At 39.4% G+C, this 18,000-nt stretch overlaps 1 protein-coding gene across 1 annotated transcript in view; it reads left to right on the forward strand.

The window, feature by feature from the left end:
• The window catches only part of LOC139766705 (anionic trypsin-2-like), a 113,638-nt gene that overhangs the window by 20,281 nt on the left and 75,357 nt on the right, over positions 1-18,000 (forward strand). The window contains exon 3 of the mRNA XM_071695625.1: positions 13,823-13,972. Coding sequence (XP_071551726.1) covers positions 13,823-13,972 — 150 coding nt within the window. The remainder of the gene's footprint in view (positions 1-13,822; positions 13,973-18,000) is intronic.

Consider the following 18,000-nt stretch of genomic DNA (forward strand, 5'->3'; position numbering starts at 1 on the left):
CAAGAGGATATATGTGTCGGAGGTGGAGGGAAGGAGGAGAAGTAGGAGACCAAATTGGAGGTGGAAAGATGGAGTGAAAAAGATTTTGTGTAATCGGGGCCTGAACATGCAGGAGGGTGAAAGGAGGGCAAGGAATAGAGTGAATTCGATCGATGTGGTATACCGGGGTTGACGTGCTGCAAGTGGATTGAATCAGGGCATGTAAGGCGTCTGGGGTAAATCATGGAAAGTTGTGGGGGGCCTGGATGTGGAAAGGGAGCTGTGGTTTCGGGCATTATTGCGTGGCAGCTAGAGACTGAGTGTGAACGAATGGGGCTTTTCTTGTCTTTTCCTAGTGCTACCTTGCACACATGAGGAGGGAGGGGGAAGGTATTCCATGTGTGGCGATGTGGCGATGGGAGTGAATGGGGGCAGACTGTGTGAATTGTGTGCATGGGTATATATGTATGTGTCTGTGTATGTATATATATGTGTACATTGAGATGTATTGGTATGTATATTTGCGTGTGTGGACGTGTGTGTGTATACATTGTGTATGAGGGTGGGTTGGGCCATTTCTTTCGTCTGTTTCCTTGCGCTACCTCGCAAACGCGGGAGACAGCGACAAAGCAAAATAAAATAAAATAAATAATATATATATATATATATATATATATATATATATATATATATATATATATATATATATATATATGTATATTTCTTTTCTTTCAAACTGTTCGCCATTTCCCGCATTAGCGAGGTAGCGTTAAGAACAGAGGACTGGGCCTTTGAGGGAATACCCTCACCTGGCCCAATTCTCTGTTCCTTCTTTTGGAAAATATATATATATATATATATATATATATATATATATATACATTGGAAAGGATCACAATTTTGTGCGTGATCAAGATATTCCTATGAGTCCACGGGGAAAATGAAACACGAAAAGTTCCCAAGTGCACTTTCGTGTAATAATCACATCATCAGGGGAGACACAAGAAAGGAATATAACAGTCAGTTGATATACATCGAAGAGACGAAGCTAGGACGCTATTTGGTAAACGTGTGATTGTCCAAAACATACAACGAGCGTTCATAAACTTATCATTTTTCAAATCTTATCAACAATAGATAGATTGAAATGATGACATGACAGAGGTAAATTATCATCATTTCAATCTATGTTCCTAAGGGCATTACGTATTTGCAGTCCAGAGTTTATTGATGATGAGTTTGAGAAGATATATTCTATTGGATCTAAGTTAAAGTACCCTAGATCTTTCATTGATAAATCCCTTAAGTTAGCAAAGAAATCATTTTATAGAGTTGAGCCCAAACCTCCCATTGACACCAAGAATCTTTTAGTTCTCCCTTTTAATGATAATTTCACTTTGCTTCCCATGTTGCTTAAATCCTTTAATGGAAATGTTGCCTTTAGCAACAATAATACTAAAAAGAATATATAAATCAGGAATTCACCAGAAAATTCTCTTGGTTGCACCTATAAAGTTCCTTGTGGAAACTGTGATAAATTTTATGTTGGTCAGACTGGTAAGGATCTTTCTGTTAGACTTAAGCAACATAAATATAGTATAAGAACGGGACAAGAATCAAATGCCTTGCTTAATCATGTTAAAAACTATGATCATTGTATTGACTGGAGTAACGCCATCTCAGTTGTTAACTCTAACTCTGTTACCAAGAGAAATGTCATTGAATCTTCTATTATTAAATACACAAAGAATTATAATCTTAATATTAGTGATGGTCTGTACAAATTAGATAACTTTATTGTTGATAAGATCTGTAAAATGATAAGTTTATGAACGCTCGTTGTATGTTTTGGACAATCACATGTTTACCAAATGGCGTCCTAGCTTCGTCTCTTCGACGTATATCAACTGACTGTTATATTCCTCTCTTGTGTCTCTCCTGATGATGTGATTATTTAACGAAAGTGCACTTGGGAATGTTTCGTGTTTCATTTTCCCCGTGGACTCATAGGAATATATATATATATATATATATATATATATATATATATATATATATATATATATATATATATATATATATATATATATATATATATATGTATATATATATATATATATATATATATATATATATATATATATATATATATATACGAATAAAGTGTATATGAACGCGCACCTTCATAGAACATACAAAGCTCCAACAGCCAGGATCGAACCTGGGACACCTTGTGCTAGAGGCAGGCATGCTAACCGCTAGGCTAAGGGACTGTAGAATAGGAAACAACTATTCGAAATACTAAGTACTCGAATACCCTTCGTCTCACAATGGTGAGCAACGGGGTCTATCGGTTGTTTCCGAACAGAACACATAGCCAGCTGATAGCGTTTTACCGAACCTGACTGTACAACGCGGAGTTATATGAATACGAATAAAGTGCTTCTTGCACAAGGGGTCCCAGGTTCGATCCTGGCTGTTGGAGCTTTGTATGTTCTATGAAGGTGCGCGTTCATATACACTTTATTCGTATTCATTTAACTCCGCGTTGTACAGTCAGGTTCGGTAAAACGCTATCAGCTGGCTATGTGTTCTGTTCGGAAACAACCAATAGACCCCGTTGCTCACCATAGTGAGACGAAGGGTATTCGAGTACTTAGTATTTCGAATAGTTGTTTCCTATTATACAGTCCCTTAGCCTAGCGGTTAGCATGCCTGCCTCTTGCACAAGGGGTCCCAGGTTCGATCGTGGCTGTTGGAGCTTTGTATGATATATATATATATATATATATATATATATATTTTTTCCAAAAGAAGGAACAGAGAAGGGGCCAGGTGAGGATATTCCCTTAGAGGCCCAGTCCTCTGTTCTTAACGCTACCTCGCTAACGCGAGAAATGACTAATAGTATGAAAGAAAGAAAAGAAAGATATATATATATATATATATATATATATATATATATATATATATATATATATATATATATATATATATATATGTATGTTGAATACCACATTCAGAATGAGTATTTGAAACAGGCCAAGATCATGGGTATGTGTGGAAACTGTACCTGTAATCATAATGTAAAATGGACAAAAACTGTGATGCTGTTTCCTGTGGGGTGGAGTAGCTACAGGAATGGATGAAGGCAAGCAAGAATATCGAGACAGACTTCCCCAGAACTTTTAAAGGGGAAGTAAATGTTTATAGTTGTGTTAATGGAGTGATAGTTTTCATGCATGGTGTTTTTGACAAGAAAATAGTGAAGTTGGAAAAAAATGTAGCTTAGACATTGAAGCTTATTGACACAGTGGTGAAATTGATGAGAACTGCTATTGACGTTTGTGTGAATAAATTGTACATTTCCTTTCCATAGCCAGAGGTTGAACCATTATGTGACATTCATTTTTTTCATTCATTTCAAGCTAAAAGTTTGTTTTCTAAATTGTTTCTTACATTTTTCATATGTATATATATGTATGTGTGTGTGTGTGTGTGTATGTGCGTGTGTGTGTGTGTGTGTGTGTGTATGTATATATATATGTATATTATCCCTGGGGATAGGGGTGAAAGAATACTTCCCACGTATTCCTCGCGTGTCGTAGAAAGCGACTAGAGGGGACGGGAGCGGGGGGCCGGAAATCCTCCCCTCCTTGTATTAACTTTCTAAAATGGGAAACAGAAGAAGGAGTCACGCGGGGAGTGATCATCCTCCTCGAAGGCTCAGAGTGGGGTGCCTAAATGTGTGTGGATGTAACCAAGATGTGAAAAAAGGAGAGATAGGTAGTATGTTTGAGGAAAGGAACCTGGATGTTTTGGCTCTGAGTGAAACGAAGCTCAAGGGTAAAGGGGAAGAGTGGTTTGGAAATGTCTGGGGAGTGAAGTCAGGGGTTAGTGAGAGGACAAGAGCAAGGGAAGGAGTAGCAATACTCCTGAAACAGGAGTTGTGGGAGTATGTGATAGAATGTAAGAAAGTAAATTCTCGATTAATATGGGTAAAATTGAAAGTTGATGGAGAGAGGTGGGTGATTATTGGTGCATATGCACCTGGGCATGAGAAGAAAGATCATGAGAGGCAAGTGTTTTGGGAGCAGCTAAATGAGTGTGTTAGCGGTTTTGATGCACGAGACCGGGTTATAGTGATGGGTGATTTGAATGCAAAGGTGAGTAATGTGGCAGTTGAGGGAATAATTGGTATGCATGGGGTGTTCAGTGTTGTAAATGGAAATGGTGAAGAGCTTGTAGATTTATGTGCTGAAAAAGGACTGATGATTGGGAATACCTGGTTTAAAAAGCGAGATATACATAAGTATACTTATGTAAGTAGGAGAGATGGCCAGAGAGCGTTATTGGATTACGTGTTAATTGACAGGCGTGCGAAAGAGAGACTTTTGGATGTTAATGTGCTGAGAGGTGCAACTGGAGGGATGTCTGATCATTATCTTGTGGAGGCTAAGGTGAAGATTAGTATGGGTTTTCAGAAAAGAGGAGTGAATGTTGGGGTGAAGAAGGTGGTGAGAGTAAGTGAGCTTGGGAAGGAGACCTGTGTGGGGAAGTACCAGGAGAGACTGTGTACAGAATGGAAAAAGGTGAGAACAATGGAAGTAAGGGGAGTGGGGGAGGAATGGGATGTATATAGGGAATCAGTGATGGATTGCGCAAAAGATGCTTGTGGCATGAGAAGAGTGGGAGGTGGGCTGTTTAGAAAGGGTAGTGAGTGGTGGGATGAAGAAGTAAGAGTATTAGTGAAAGAGAAGAGAGAGGCATTTGGACGATTTTTGCAGGGAAAAAATGCAATTGAGTGGGAGAAGTATAAAAGAAAGAGACAGGAGGTCAAGAGAAAGGTGCAAGAGGTGAAAAAAAGGGCAAATGAGAGTTGGGGTGAGAGACTATCAGTAAATTTTAGGGAGAATAAAAAGATGTTCTGGAAGGAGGTAAATAGGGTGCGTAAGACAAGGGAGCAAATGGGAACTTCAGTGAAGGGCGTAAATGGGGAGGTGATAACAAGTAGCGGTGATGTGAGAAGGAGATGGAATGAGTATTTTGAAGGTTTGTTGAATGTGTCTGATGACAGAGTGGCAGATATAGGGTGTTTTGGTCGAGGTGGTGTGCAAAGTGAGAGGGTTAGGGAAAATGATTTGGTAAACAGAGAAGAGGTAGTAAAAGCTTTGCGGAAGATGAAAGCCGGCAAGGCAGCAGGTTTGGATGGTATTGCAGTGGAATTTATTAAAAAAGGGGGTGACTGTATTGTTGACTGGTTGGTAAGGTTATTTAATGTATGTATGACTCATGGTGAGGTGCCTGAGGATTGGCGGAATGCGTGCATAGTGCCATTGTACAAAGGCAAAGGGGATAAGAGTGAGTGCTCAAATTACAGAGGTATAAATTTGTTGAGTATTCCTGGTAAATTATATGGGAGGGTTTTGATTGAGAGGGTGAAGGCATGTACAGAGCATCAGATTGGGGAAGAGCAGTGCGGTTTCAGAAGTGGTAGAGGATGTGTGGATCAGGTGTTTGCTTTGAAGAATGTATGTGAGAAATACTTAGAAAAGCAAATGGATTTATATGTAGCATTTATGGATCTGGAGAAGGCATATGATAGAGTTGATAGAGATGCTCTGTGGAAGGTATTAAGAATATATGGTGTGGGAGGCAAGTTGTTAGAAGCAGTGAAAAGTTTTTATCGAGGATGTAAGGCATGTGTACGTGTAGGAAGAGAGGAAAGTGATTGGTTCTCAGTGAATGTAGGTTTGCGGCAGGGGTGTGTGATGTCTCCATGGTTGTTTAATTTGTTTATGGATGGGGTTGTAAGGGAGGTAAATGCAAGAGTCCTGGAAAGAGGGGCAAGTATGAAGTCTGTTGGGGATGAGAGAGCTTGGGAAGTGAGTCAGTTGTTGTTCGCTGATGATACAGCGCTGGTGGCTGATTCATGTGAGAAACTGCAGAAGCTGGTGACTGAGTTTGGTAAAGTGTGTGGAAGAAGAAAGTTGAGAGTAAATGTGAATAAGAGCAAGGTTATTAGGTACAGTAGGGGTGAGGGTCAAGTCAATTGGGAGGTGAGTTTGAATGTGTGGTGTGAGGTGGTTTGATCGAGTAAGTAACGTAAGGGTAAGAGAGATGTGTGGAAATAAAAAGAGCGTGGTTGAGAGAGCAGAAGAGGGTGTTTTGAAATGGTTTGGGCACATGGAGAGAATGAGTGAGGAGAGATTGACCAAGAGGATATATGTGTCGGAGGTAGAGGGAACGAGGAGAAGAGGGAGACCAAATTGGAGGTGGAAAGATGGAGTGAAAAAGATTTTGTGTGATCGGGGCCTGAACATGCAGGAGGGTGAAAGGAGGGCAAGAAATAGAGTGAATTGGAGTCATGTGGTATACAGGGGTTAACGTGCTGTCAGTGGATTGAAGCAAGGCATGTGAAGCGTCTGGGGTAAACCATGGAAAGCTGTGTAGGTATGTATATTTGCGTGTGTGGACGTGTGTATGTACATGTGTATTGGGGGGGGGGTTGGGCCATTTCTTTCGTCTGTTTCCTTGCGCTACCTCGTAAACGCGGGAGACAGCGACAAAGTATAAAAAAAAAAAAAAAAAAAAAAATATATATATATATATGTTTATATATATATATATATATATATATATATATATATATATATATATATATATATATATATATATATATATTTATTTATTTTCCTTTGTCGCTGTCTCCCGCGTTTGCGAGGTAGCGCAAGGAAACAGACGAAAGAAATGGCCCAACCCACACCCATACACAATGTATACACACACACACGTCCACACACGCAAATATACATAACTATACATCTCAATGTACACATATATATACATACACAGACACATACATATATACCCATGCACACAATTCACACTGTCTATCCCCATTCACTCTCATCGCCTCCTCGCCACACATAGAATACCATCCCCCTCCCCCCTCATGTGTGCGAGGTAGCACTAGCAAAAGACAACAAAGGCCCTATTCGTTCACACTCAGTCTCTAGCTGTCATGTAATAATGCACCGAAACCACAGCTCCCTTTCCACATCCAGGCCCCACACAACTTTCCATGGTTTACCCCAGACGCTTCAACATGCCCTGATTCAATCCACTGACAGCACGTCAACCCCGGTATACCACATCGATCCAATTCACTCTATTCCTTACCCTCCTTTCACCCTCCTGCATGTTCAGGCCCCGATCACACAAAATCTTTTTCACTCCATCTTTCCACCTCCAATTTGGTCTCCCACTTCTCCTCGTTCCCTCCAACTCCGACACATATATCCTCTTGATCAATCTTTACTCACTCATTCTCTCCATTTGCCCAAACCATTTCAAAACACCCTCTTCTGCTCTCTCAACCACGCTCTTTTTATTTCCACACATCTCTCTTACCCTTACATTACTTACTTGATCAAACCACTTCACACCACACATTGTCTTCAAACATCTCATTTCCAGCACATCCACCCACCTGCGCACAACTCTATCGATAGCCCACGCCTCGCAACCATACAACATTGTCGGAACCACTATTCCTTCAAACATACCCATTTTTGCTTTCCGAGATAATGTTCTCGACTTCCACACATTCTTCAAGGCTCCCAGGATTTTCGCCCCCTCCCCCACCCAATGATTCACTTCCGCTTCCATAGTTCCATCCGCTGCCAGATCCACTCCCAGATATCTAAAACACTTTACTTCCTCCAGTTTTTCTCCATTCCAACTCACCTCCCAATTGACTTGACCCTCAAACCTCCTGTACCTAATAACCTAGCTCTTATTCACATCTACTCTTAACTTTCTTCTTTCACACACTTTAACAAACTCAGTCACCAGCTTCTGCAGTTTCTCACATGAATCAGCCACCAGCGCTGTATCATCAGCGAACAACAACTGACTCACTTCCCAAGCTCTCTCATCAACGACATATATATATATATATATATATATATATATATATATATATATATATATATATATATATATATATATATATATATTTTTTTTTTTGCTTTGTTGCTGTCTCCCGCGTTTGCGAGGTAGCGCAAGGAAACAGACGAAAGAAATGGCCCAACCCACCCCCATACACATGTGTATACATACGTCCACACACGCAAATATACATACCTACACAGCTTTCCATGGTTTACCCCAGACGCTTCACATGTCCTGATTCAATCCACTGACAGCACGTCAACCCCGGTACACCACATCGATCGAATTCACTCTATTCCTTGCCCTCCTTTCACCCTCCTGCATGTTCAGGCCCCGATCACACAAAATCTTTTTCACTCCATATTTCCACCTCCAATTTGGTCTCCCACTTCTCCTCGTTCCCTCCACCTCCGACACATATATCCTCTTGGTCAATCTTTCCTCACTCATTCTCTCCATGTGCCCAAACCATTTCAAAACATCCTCTTCTGCTATCTCAACCACGCTCTTTTTATTTCCACACATCACTCTTACCCTTACGTTATTTACTCGATGAAACCACCTCCCACCACACATTGTCCTCAAACATCTCATTTCCATCACATCCATCCTCCTGCGCACAACTCTATCCATAGCCCACGCCTCGCAACCATACAACATTGTTGGAACCACTATTCCTTGAAACATACCCATTTTTGCTTTCCGAGATAATGTTCTTGACTTCCATACATTCTTCAAGGCTCCCAGGATTTTCGCCCCCTCCCCCACCCTATGATCCACTTCCGCTTCCATGGTTCCATCCAATGCCAGATCCACTCCCAGATATCTAAAACACTTTACTTCCTCCAGTTTTTCTCCATTCAAACTTACCTCCCAATTGACTTGACCCACAACCCTACTGTACCTAATTACCTTGCTCTTATACACATTTACTCTTAAATTTCTTCTTTCACACACTTTACCAAACTCAGTCACCAGCTTCTGCAGTTTCTCACATGAATCAGCCACCAGCGCTGTATCATCAGCGAACAACAACTGACTCACTTCCCAAGCTCTCTCATCCCCAACAGACATATATATATACACATATATATACATATATATATTTTTTTTTTTTATACTTTGTCGCTGTCTCCCGCGTTTGCGAGGTAGCGCAAGGAAACAGACGAAAGAAATGGCCCAACCCCCCCCCCCATACACACGCATATACACACGTCCACACACGCAAACATACATACCTACACAGCTTTCCATGGTTTACCCCAGACGCTTCACATGCCTTGATTCAACCCACTGACAGCACGTCAACCCCGGTATACCACATCGCTCCAATTCACTCTATTCCTTGCCCTCCTTTCACCCTCCTGCATGTTCAGGCCCCGATCACACAAAATCTTTTTCACTCCATCTTTCCACCTCCAATTTGTTCTCCCTCTTCTCCTCGTTCCCTCTACCTCCGACACATATATCCTCTTGGTCAATCTTTCCTCACTCATTCTCTCCATGTGCCCAAACCACTTCAAAACACCCTCTTCTGCTCTCTCAACCACTCTCTTTTTATTTCCACACATCTCTCTTACCCTTACGTTACTCACTCGATCAAACCACCTCACACCACACATTGTCCTCAAACATCTCATTTCCAGCACATCCATCCTCTTGCGCACAACTCTATCCATAGCCCACGCCTCGCAACCATACAACATTGTTGGAACCACTATTCCTTCAAACATACCCATTTTTGCTTTCCGAGATAATGTTCTCGACTTCCACACATTCTTCAAGGCCCCCAGAATTTTCGCCCCCTCCCCCACCCTATGATCCACTTCCGCTTCCATGGTTCCATCCGCTGCCAGATCCACTCCCAGATATCTAAAACACTTCACTTCCTCCAGTTTTTCTCCATTCAAACTTACCTCCCAATTGACTTGACCCTCAACCCTACTGTACCTAATAACCTTGCTCATATTCACATTTACTCTTAACTTTCTTCTTCCACACACTTTACCAAACTCAGTCACCAGCTTCTGCAGTTTCTCACATGAATCAGCCACCAGCGCTGTATCATCAGCGAACAACAACTGACTCACTTCCCAAGCACTCTCATCCCCAACAGACTTCAGATTTGCCCCTCTTTCCAAAACTCTTGCATTTACCTCCCTAACAACCCCATCCATAAACAAATTAAACAACCATGGAGACATCACACACCCCTGCCGCAAACCTACATTCACTGAGAACCAATCACATTCCTCTCTTCCTACACGTACACATGCCTTACATCCTTGATAAAAACTTTTCACTGCTTCTAACAACTTTCCTCCCACACCATATATTCTTAATACCTTCCACAGAGCATCTCTATCAACTCTATCATATGCCTTCTCCAGATCCATAAATGCTACATACAAATCCATTTGCTTTTCTAAGTATTTCTCACATACATTCTTCAAAGCAAACACCTGATCCACACATCCTCTACCACTTCTGAAACCACACTGCTCTTCCCCAATCTGATGCTCTGTACATGCCTTCACCCTCTCAATCAATACCCTCCCATATAATTTACCAGGAATACTCAACAAACTTATACCTCTGTAATTTGAGCACTCACTCTTATTCCCTTTGCCTTTGTACAATGGCACTATGCATGCATTCCGCCAATCCTCAGGCACCTCACCATGAGTTATACATACATTAAATAACCTTACCAACCAGTCAATAATACAGTCACCCCCTTTTTTAATAAATTCCACTGCAATACCATCCAAACCTGCTGCCTTGTCGGCTTTCATCTTCCGCAAAGCTTTCACTACCTCTTCTATGTTTACCAAATCATTTTCCCTAACCCTCTCACTTTGCACACCACCTCGACCAAAACACCCTATATCTGCCACTCTATCATCAAACACATTCAACAAACCTTCAAAATACTCACTCCATCTCCTTCTCACATCACCACTACTTGTTATCACCTCCCCATTTGCGCCCTTCACTGAAGTTCCCATTTGCTCCCTTGTCTTACGCACTTTATTTACCTCCTTCCAGAACATCTTTTTATTCTCCCTAAAATTTAATGATACTCTCTCACCCCAACTCTCATTTTCCCTTTTTTTCACCTCTTGCACCTTTCTCTTGACCTCCTGTCTCTTTCTTTTATACATCTCCCACTCAATTTAATTTTTTCCCTGCAAAAATCGTCCAAATGCCTCTCTCTTCTCTTTCACTAATACTCTTACTTCTTCATCCCACCACTCACTACCCTTTCTAATCAACCCACCTCCCACTCTTCTCATGCCACAATCATCTTTTGCGCAATCCATCACTGATTCCCTAAATACATCCCATTCCTCCCCCACTCCCCTTACTTCCATTGTTCTCACCTTTTTCCATTCTGTACTCAGTCTCTCCTGGTACTTCCTCACACAGGTCTCCTTCCCAAGCTCACTTACTCTCACCACCCTCTTCACCCCAACATTCACTCTTCTTTTCTGAAAACCCATACAAATCTTCACCTTAGCCTCCACAAGATAATGATCAGACATCCCTCCAGTTGCACCTCTCAGCACATTAACATCTAAAAGTCTCTCTTTCGCACGCCTGTCAATTAACACGTAATCCAATAACGCTCTCTGGCCATCTCTTTTACTTACATAAGTATACTTATGTATATCTCGCTTTTTAAACCAGGTATTCCCAATCATCAGTCCTTTTTCAGCACATAAATCTACAAGCTCTTCACCATTTCCATTTACAACACTGAACACCCTATGTATACCAATTATTCCCTCCACTGCCACATTACTCACCTTTGCATTCAAATCACCCATCACTATAACCCGGTCTCGTGCATCAAAACCACTAACACACTCATTCAGCTGCTCCCAAAACACTTGCCTCTCATGATCTTTCTTCTCATGCATATATATATATATATATATATATATATATATATATATATATATATATATATATATATATATATATATATATATATATATATATATATATATATATATATATATATATATATATATGTATATATATATATATATATATATATATATATATATATATATATATATATATATATATATATATATATATATATATATATATATATATATATATATATATATATATATATATATATATATATATATATATATATATATATATATATATATATATATATATATATATATATATATATATATATATATATATATATATATATATGTATATATATATATATGTATATATATATATATATATATATATATATATATATATATATATATATATATATATATATATATATATATATATATATATATATATATATATATATATATATATATATATATATATATGCATATATATATATATACATATATATATATATATATATATATATATATATATATATATATATATATATATATATATATATATATATATATATATATATATATATATATATGCATATATATATATATATATATATATATATATATATATATATATATATATATATATATATATATATATATATATATATATATATATATATATATATATATATCCATATATATATATATATATATATATATATATATATATATATATATATATATATATATATATATATATATATATATATATATATATATATATACATGTATATATGTATATATGTGTGTGTGTGTGTGTGTGTGTATGTGAGGCTTACTATGAATGTGGATCACTCTGCTGTTATAAGGGGGAATTCCTTCATTGGTTAGATCATCTCAGTGGGAGAGATCATAGGACGCATGTCAGTGTAGCCTTTCTTGATGAGTTGAGGTGACCAGCGGAGTCTCTGGGATCATTTCTTATCTTGAGCCAGATTAATAACTTGCCAAAAATATGTATCCTGCCAGAATATATTTCTAGATGATGCAAAGGTCATAAGGGAAGTGGAAATCAATGAGGAATCCATCAACTTGCAAGGAGACCAAAACAGACATCATAGTTGGTCGGAAACATGGTTGATTAGATTCAATCCAAGCAAGTGTAAAGTAATGAGGAAGGGACAGAGCAAAAGATTGTTTTAATGTGATTATCACCTAGAAGGAAATAAACATCAAGATTCTGTGTGTTAAAGGGGCTTGGGAGTAGATGAAAGTAGATACCAAATGTGAGTGTTGATAGTCCCTTATTAGAAGTACAGCTAAGGAAAGAAACGTTTTACCGGCAGATATCAGAATAGCTTTCAAGAATATGGATAAAGAACTATGGAGCAAGCTATTCATATCCCACATAAGAGCAAAACTAGAATATGCTTCCCAGGTTTAGTCATCACACCTAAAGAAGCACAAAGAACTTCTTTAAAAAGGTCCAGAGCAGGGCAATGTAGATGGTGCCGGAATTAAGGGAGCTAAGCTACAAGGAAAGGCTAGAGGTTTTAGATTGCCCTCTTCAGAATAGAGAAAAGTGAGGAATGACCTGATCACAATCTTTAACTTTTATAAAGAATATCGATGGAGTGGGTATTGAAGGATACCTTGAGAGACGTAACTAGAGGAAACAACCTAAAATTAAGCAAGCTACTTGCAAATAAAGATTTAGAAAAAATTGTTACTGCAGACAGCATATATAAATCAAATAAGTAGTTTAACACTAGAGTATTCAAGAGATGGGCCCCAACAGTGCAAGACTTCCTTCCGGCACTAAAGATGGATAATTAAAACAAAATATCAAATAGGTATTTATACACACACATTCATATGCATGCCGTCAATCACGCTCTCAAACAATACATATAGATGCATATAGACCACATTTTCAGCTGATTCTCCGATATTTCCATACTGTGTATAACAGTGGCATGTATCTTGCCGAACAGGTGGCCATCAACCTACAGACGAAGTCGGGACCAACCCAGTGGTGTGGGGGAGCGGTGCTTGGGGAGGAGTATGTGCTCACGGCTGCCCACTGTGTAAAAAAATACCCACCTTCGACCTATCTCCTGCGCGTCGGTGATTTCAACACACAAGTAAGAATCCCTGATATATAATTCATATTTCACAATTTATATATGGCCTAAAATCTATATGTAAATCCTAATTTATATGCATAATTCATAACTTATTTTAGACTTGATTGCCGTTTCCCGTGCTATCAAGGTAGCGCCAAGAACAAAGGCCACTTCTGCTTGCATCCATACTCTAGCTCTCAAGTGTAATGCGCATATATATATATATATATATATATATATATATATATATATATATATATATATATATATATATATATATATATATATATATGTGTGTGTGTGTGTGTGATGTCTCCATGGTTATTTAATTTGTTTATGGATGGGGTTGTTAGGGAAGTGAATGCAAGAGTTTTGGAAAGAGGGTCAAGTATAAAGTCTGTTGGGGATGAGAGAGCTTGGGAAATGAATCAGTTGTTGTTCGCTGATGATACAGCGCTGGTGGCTGATTCATGTGAGAAACTGCAGAAGCTGGTGACTGAGTTTGGTAAAGTGTGTGAAAGAAGAAAGTTAAGAGTAAATGTGAATAAGAGCAAGGTTATTAGGTACACTAGGGTTGAGGGTCAAGTCAATTGGGAGGTAAGTTTGAATGGAGAAAAACTGGAGGAAGTAAAGTGTTTTAGATATCTGGGAGTGGATCTGGCAGCGGATGGAACCATGGAAGCGGAAGTGAATCATAGGGTGGGGGAGGGGGCGAAAATCCTGGGAGCCTTGAAGAATGTGTGGAAGTCGAGAACATTATTTCGGAAAGCAAAAATGGGTATGTTTGAAGGAACAGTGGTTCCAACAATGTTGTATGGCTGCGAAGCGTGGGCTATGGATAGAGTTGTGCGCAGGAGGGTGGATGTGCTGGAAATGAGATGTTTGAGGTCAGTATGTGATGTGAGGTGGTTTGATCGAGTAAGTAATGTAAGGGTAAGAGAGATGTGTGGAAATAAAAAAGAGTGTGGTTGAGAGAGCAGAAGTGGGTGTTGTGAAATAGTTTGGGCACATGGAGAGAATGAGTAAGGAAATATTGACCAAGAGGATATATGTGTCAGAGGTGGAGGGAACGAGGAGAAGTGGGAGACCAAACTGGAGGCGGAAAGATGGAGTGAAAAAGATTTTGAGTAATCGGGGCCTGAACATGAAGGAGGGTGAAAGGCGGGCAAGGAATAGAGTGAATTAGATCGATGTGATATACCGGGTAGACGTGCCGTCAATGGATTGAATCAGTGCATGTGAAGCGTCTTGGGTAAACCATGGAAAGTTGTGTGGGGCCTGGATGTGGAAAGGGAGCTGTGGTTTCGGTGCATTATTACATGACAGTTAGAGACTGAGTGTGAACGAATGGGGACTTTCTTATCGTTTCCTAGCGCTACCTCTCACACATGAGGGGGGAGGGGGATGTTATTCCATGTGTGGCGGGGTGGCGATGGGAATTAATAAAGGCAGTGTGAATTGTGTGCATGTGTATATATATGTGTCTGTGTGTGTATATATATGTGTACATTCAGATGTATGGGTATGTATATTTGCGTGTGTGGACATGTATGTATGGGGGTGGGTTGGGCCATTTCTTTCGTCTGTTTCCTTGCGCTACCTCGCAAACGCGGGAGACAGCGACAAAGCAAAATAAGTAAATAAATAAATAAATAATATATATATATATATATATATATATATATATATATATATATATATATATATATATATATATATATATATATATATATATATTTCTTTTTTTTTATATTTTTTTTGCTTTGTCGCTGTCTCCCGCGTTTGCGAGGTAATGCAAGGAAACAGACGAAAGAAATGGCCCAACCCACCCCATACACATGTATATACATACGTCCACACACGCAAATATACATACCTACACAGCTTTCCATGGTTTACCCCAGACGCTTCACATGCCTTGATTCAATCCACTGACAGCACGTCAACCCCGGTATACCACATCGCTCTAATTCACTCTATTCCTTGCACGCCTTTCACCCTCCTGCATGTTCAGGCCCCAATCACACAAAATCTTTTTCACTCCATCTTTCCACCTCCAATTTGGTCTCCCTCTTCTCCTCGTTCCCTCCACCTCCGACACATATATCCTCTTGGTCAATCTTTCCTCACTCATTCTTTCCATGTGCCCAAACCATTTCAAAACACCCTCTTCTGCTCTCTCAACCACGCTCTTTTTATTTCCACACATCTCTCTTACCCTTACGTTACTTACTCGATCAAACCACCTCACACCACACATTGTCCTCAAACATCTCATTTCCAGCACATCCATCCTCCTGCCCACAACTCTATCCATAGCCCACGCCTCGCAACCATACAACATTGTTGGAACCACTATTCTTTCAAACATACCCATTTTTGCTTTCCGAGATAATGTTCTCGACTTCCACACATTCTTCAAGGCTCCCAGAATTTTCGCCCCCTCCCCCACCCTATGATCCACTTCCGCTTCCATGGTTCCATCCGCTGCCAGATCCACTCCCAGATATCTAAAACACTTCACTTCCTCCAGTTTTTCTCCATTCAAACTCACCTCCCAATTGACTTGACCCTCAACCCTACTGTACCTAATAACCTTGCTCTTATTCACATTTACTCTTAACTTTCTTATTTCACACACTTTACCAAACTCAGTCACCAGCTTCTGCAGTTTCTCAAATGAATCAGCCACCAGCGCTGTATCATCAGCGAACAACAACTGACTCACTTCCCAAGCTCTCTCATCCCCAACAGACTTCATACTTGCCCCTCTTTCCAAAACTCTTGCATTCACCTCCCTATCAACCCCATCCATAAACAAATTAAACAACCATGGAGACATCACACACCACTGCCGCAAACCTATATTCACTGAGAACCAATCACTTTCCTCTCTTCCTACACGTACACATGCCTTACATCCTCGATAAAAACTTGCCTCCCACACCATATATATATATATATGTATACATATATATATATATATATATATATATATATATATATATATATATATATATATTTATATATATATATATATATATATATATATATATATATATATATATATATATATATATCCATAAATGCTACATACAAATCCATTTGCTTTTCTAAGTATTTCTCACATACATTCTTCAAAGCAAACACCTGATCCACACATCCTCTACCACTTCTGAAACCACACTGCTCTTCCCCAATCTGATGCTCTGTCCATGCCTTCACCCTCTCAATCAATACCCTCCCATATAATTAACAGGAATACTCAACAAACTTATACCTCTGTAATTTGAGCACTCACTCTTATCCCCTTTGCCTTTGTACAATGGCACTATGCACGCATTCCGCCAATCCTCAGGCACCTCACCATGAGTCATACATACATTAAATAACCTTACCAACCAGTCAACAATACAGTCACCCCCTTTTTTAATAAATTCCACTGCAATGCCATCCAAACCTGCTGCCTTGCCGGCTTTCATCTTCCGCAAAACTTTCACTACCTCTTCTCTGTTTACCAAATCGTTTTCCCTAACCCTCTCACTTTGCACACCACCTCGACCAAAACACCCTATATCTGCCACTCTATCATCAAACACATTCAACAAACCTTCAAAATACTCACTCCATCTCCTTTTCACATCACCACTACTTGTTATCACCTCCCCATTTGCGCCCTTCACTGAAGCTCCCATTTGCTCCCTTGTCTTACGCACTTTATTTACCTCCTTCCAGAACATCTTTTTATTTTCCCTAAAATTTAATGATACTCTCTCTCCCCAACTCTCATTTGCCCTTTTTTTCACCTCTTGCACCTTTCTCTTGACCTCCTGTCTCTTTCTTTTATTCATCTCCCACTCAATTGCATTTTTTCCCTGCAAAAATCGTCCAAATGCCTCTCTCTTCTCTTTCACTAATACTCTTACTTCTTCATCCCACCACTCACTACCCTTTCTAATCAACCCACCTCCCACTCTTCTCATGCCACAAGCATCTTTTGCGCAATCCATCACTGATTCCCTAAATACATCCCATTCCTCCCCCAC

This window comes from Panulirus ornatus, chromosome 58 (genome assembly GCF_036320965.1).
Source record: "Panulirus ornatus isolate Po-2019 chromosome 58, ASM3632096v1, whole genome shotgun sequence".
NCBI classification, from domain to species: Eukaryota; Metazoa; Arthropoda; class Malacostraca; order Decapoda; family Palinuridae; genus Panulirus; species Panulirus ornatus.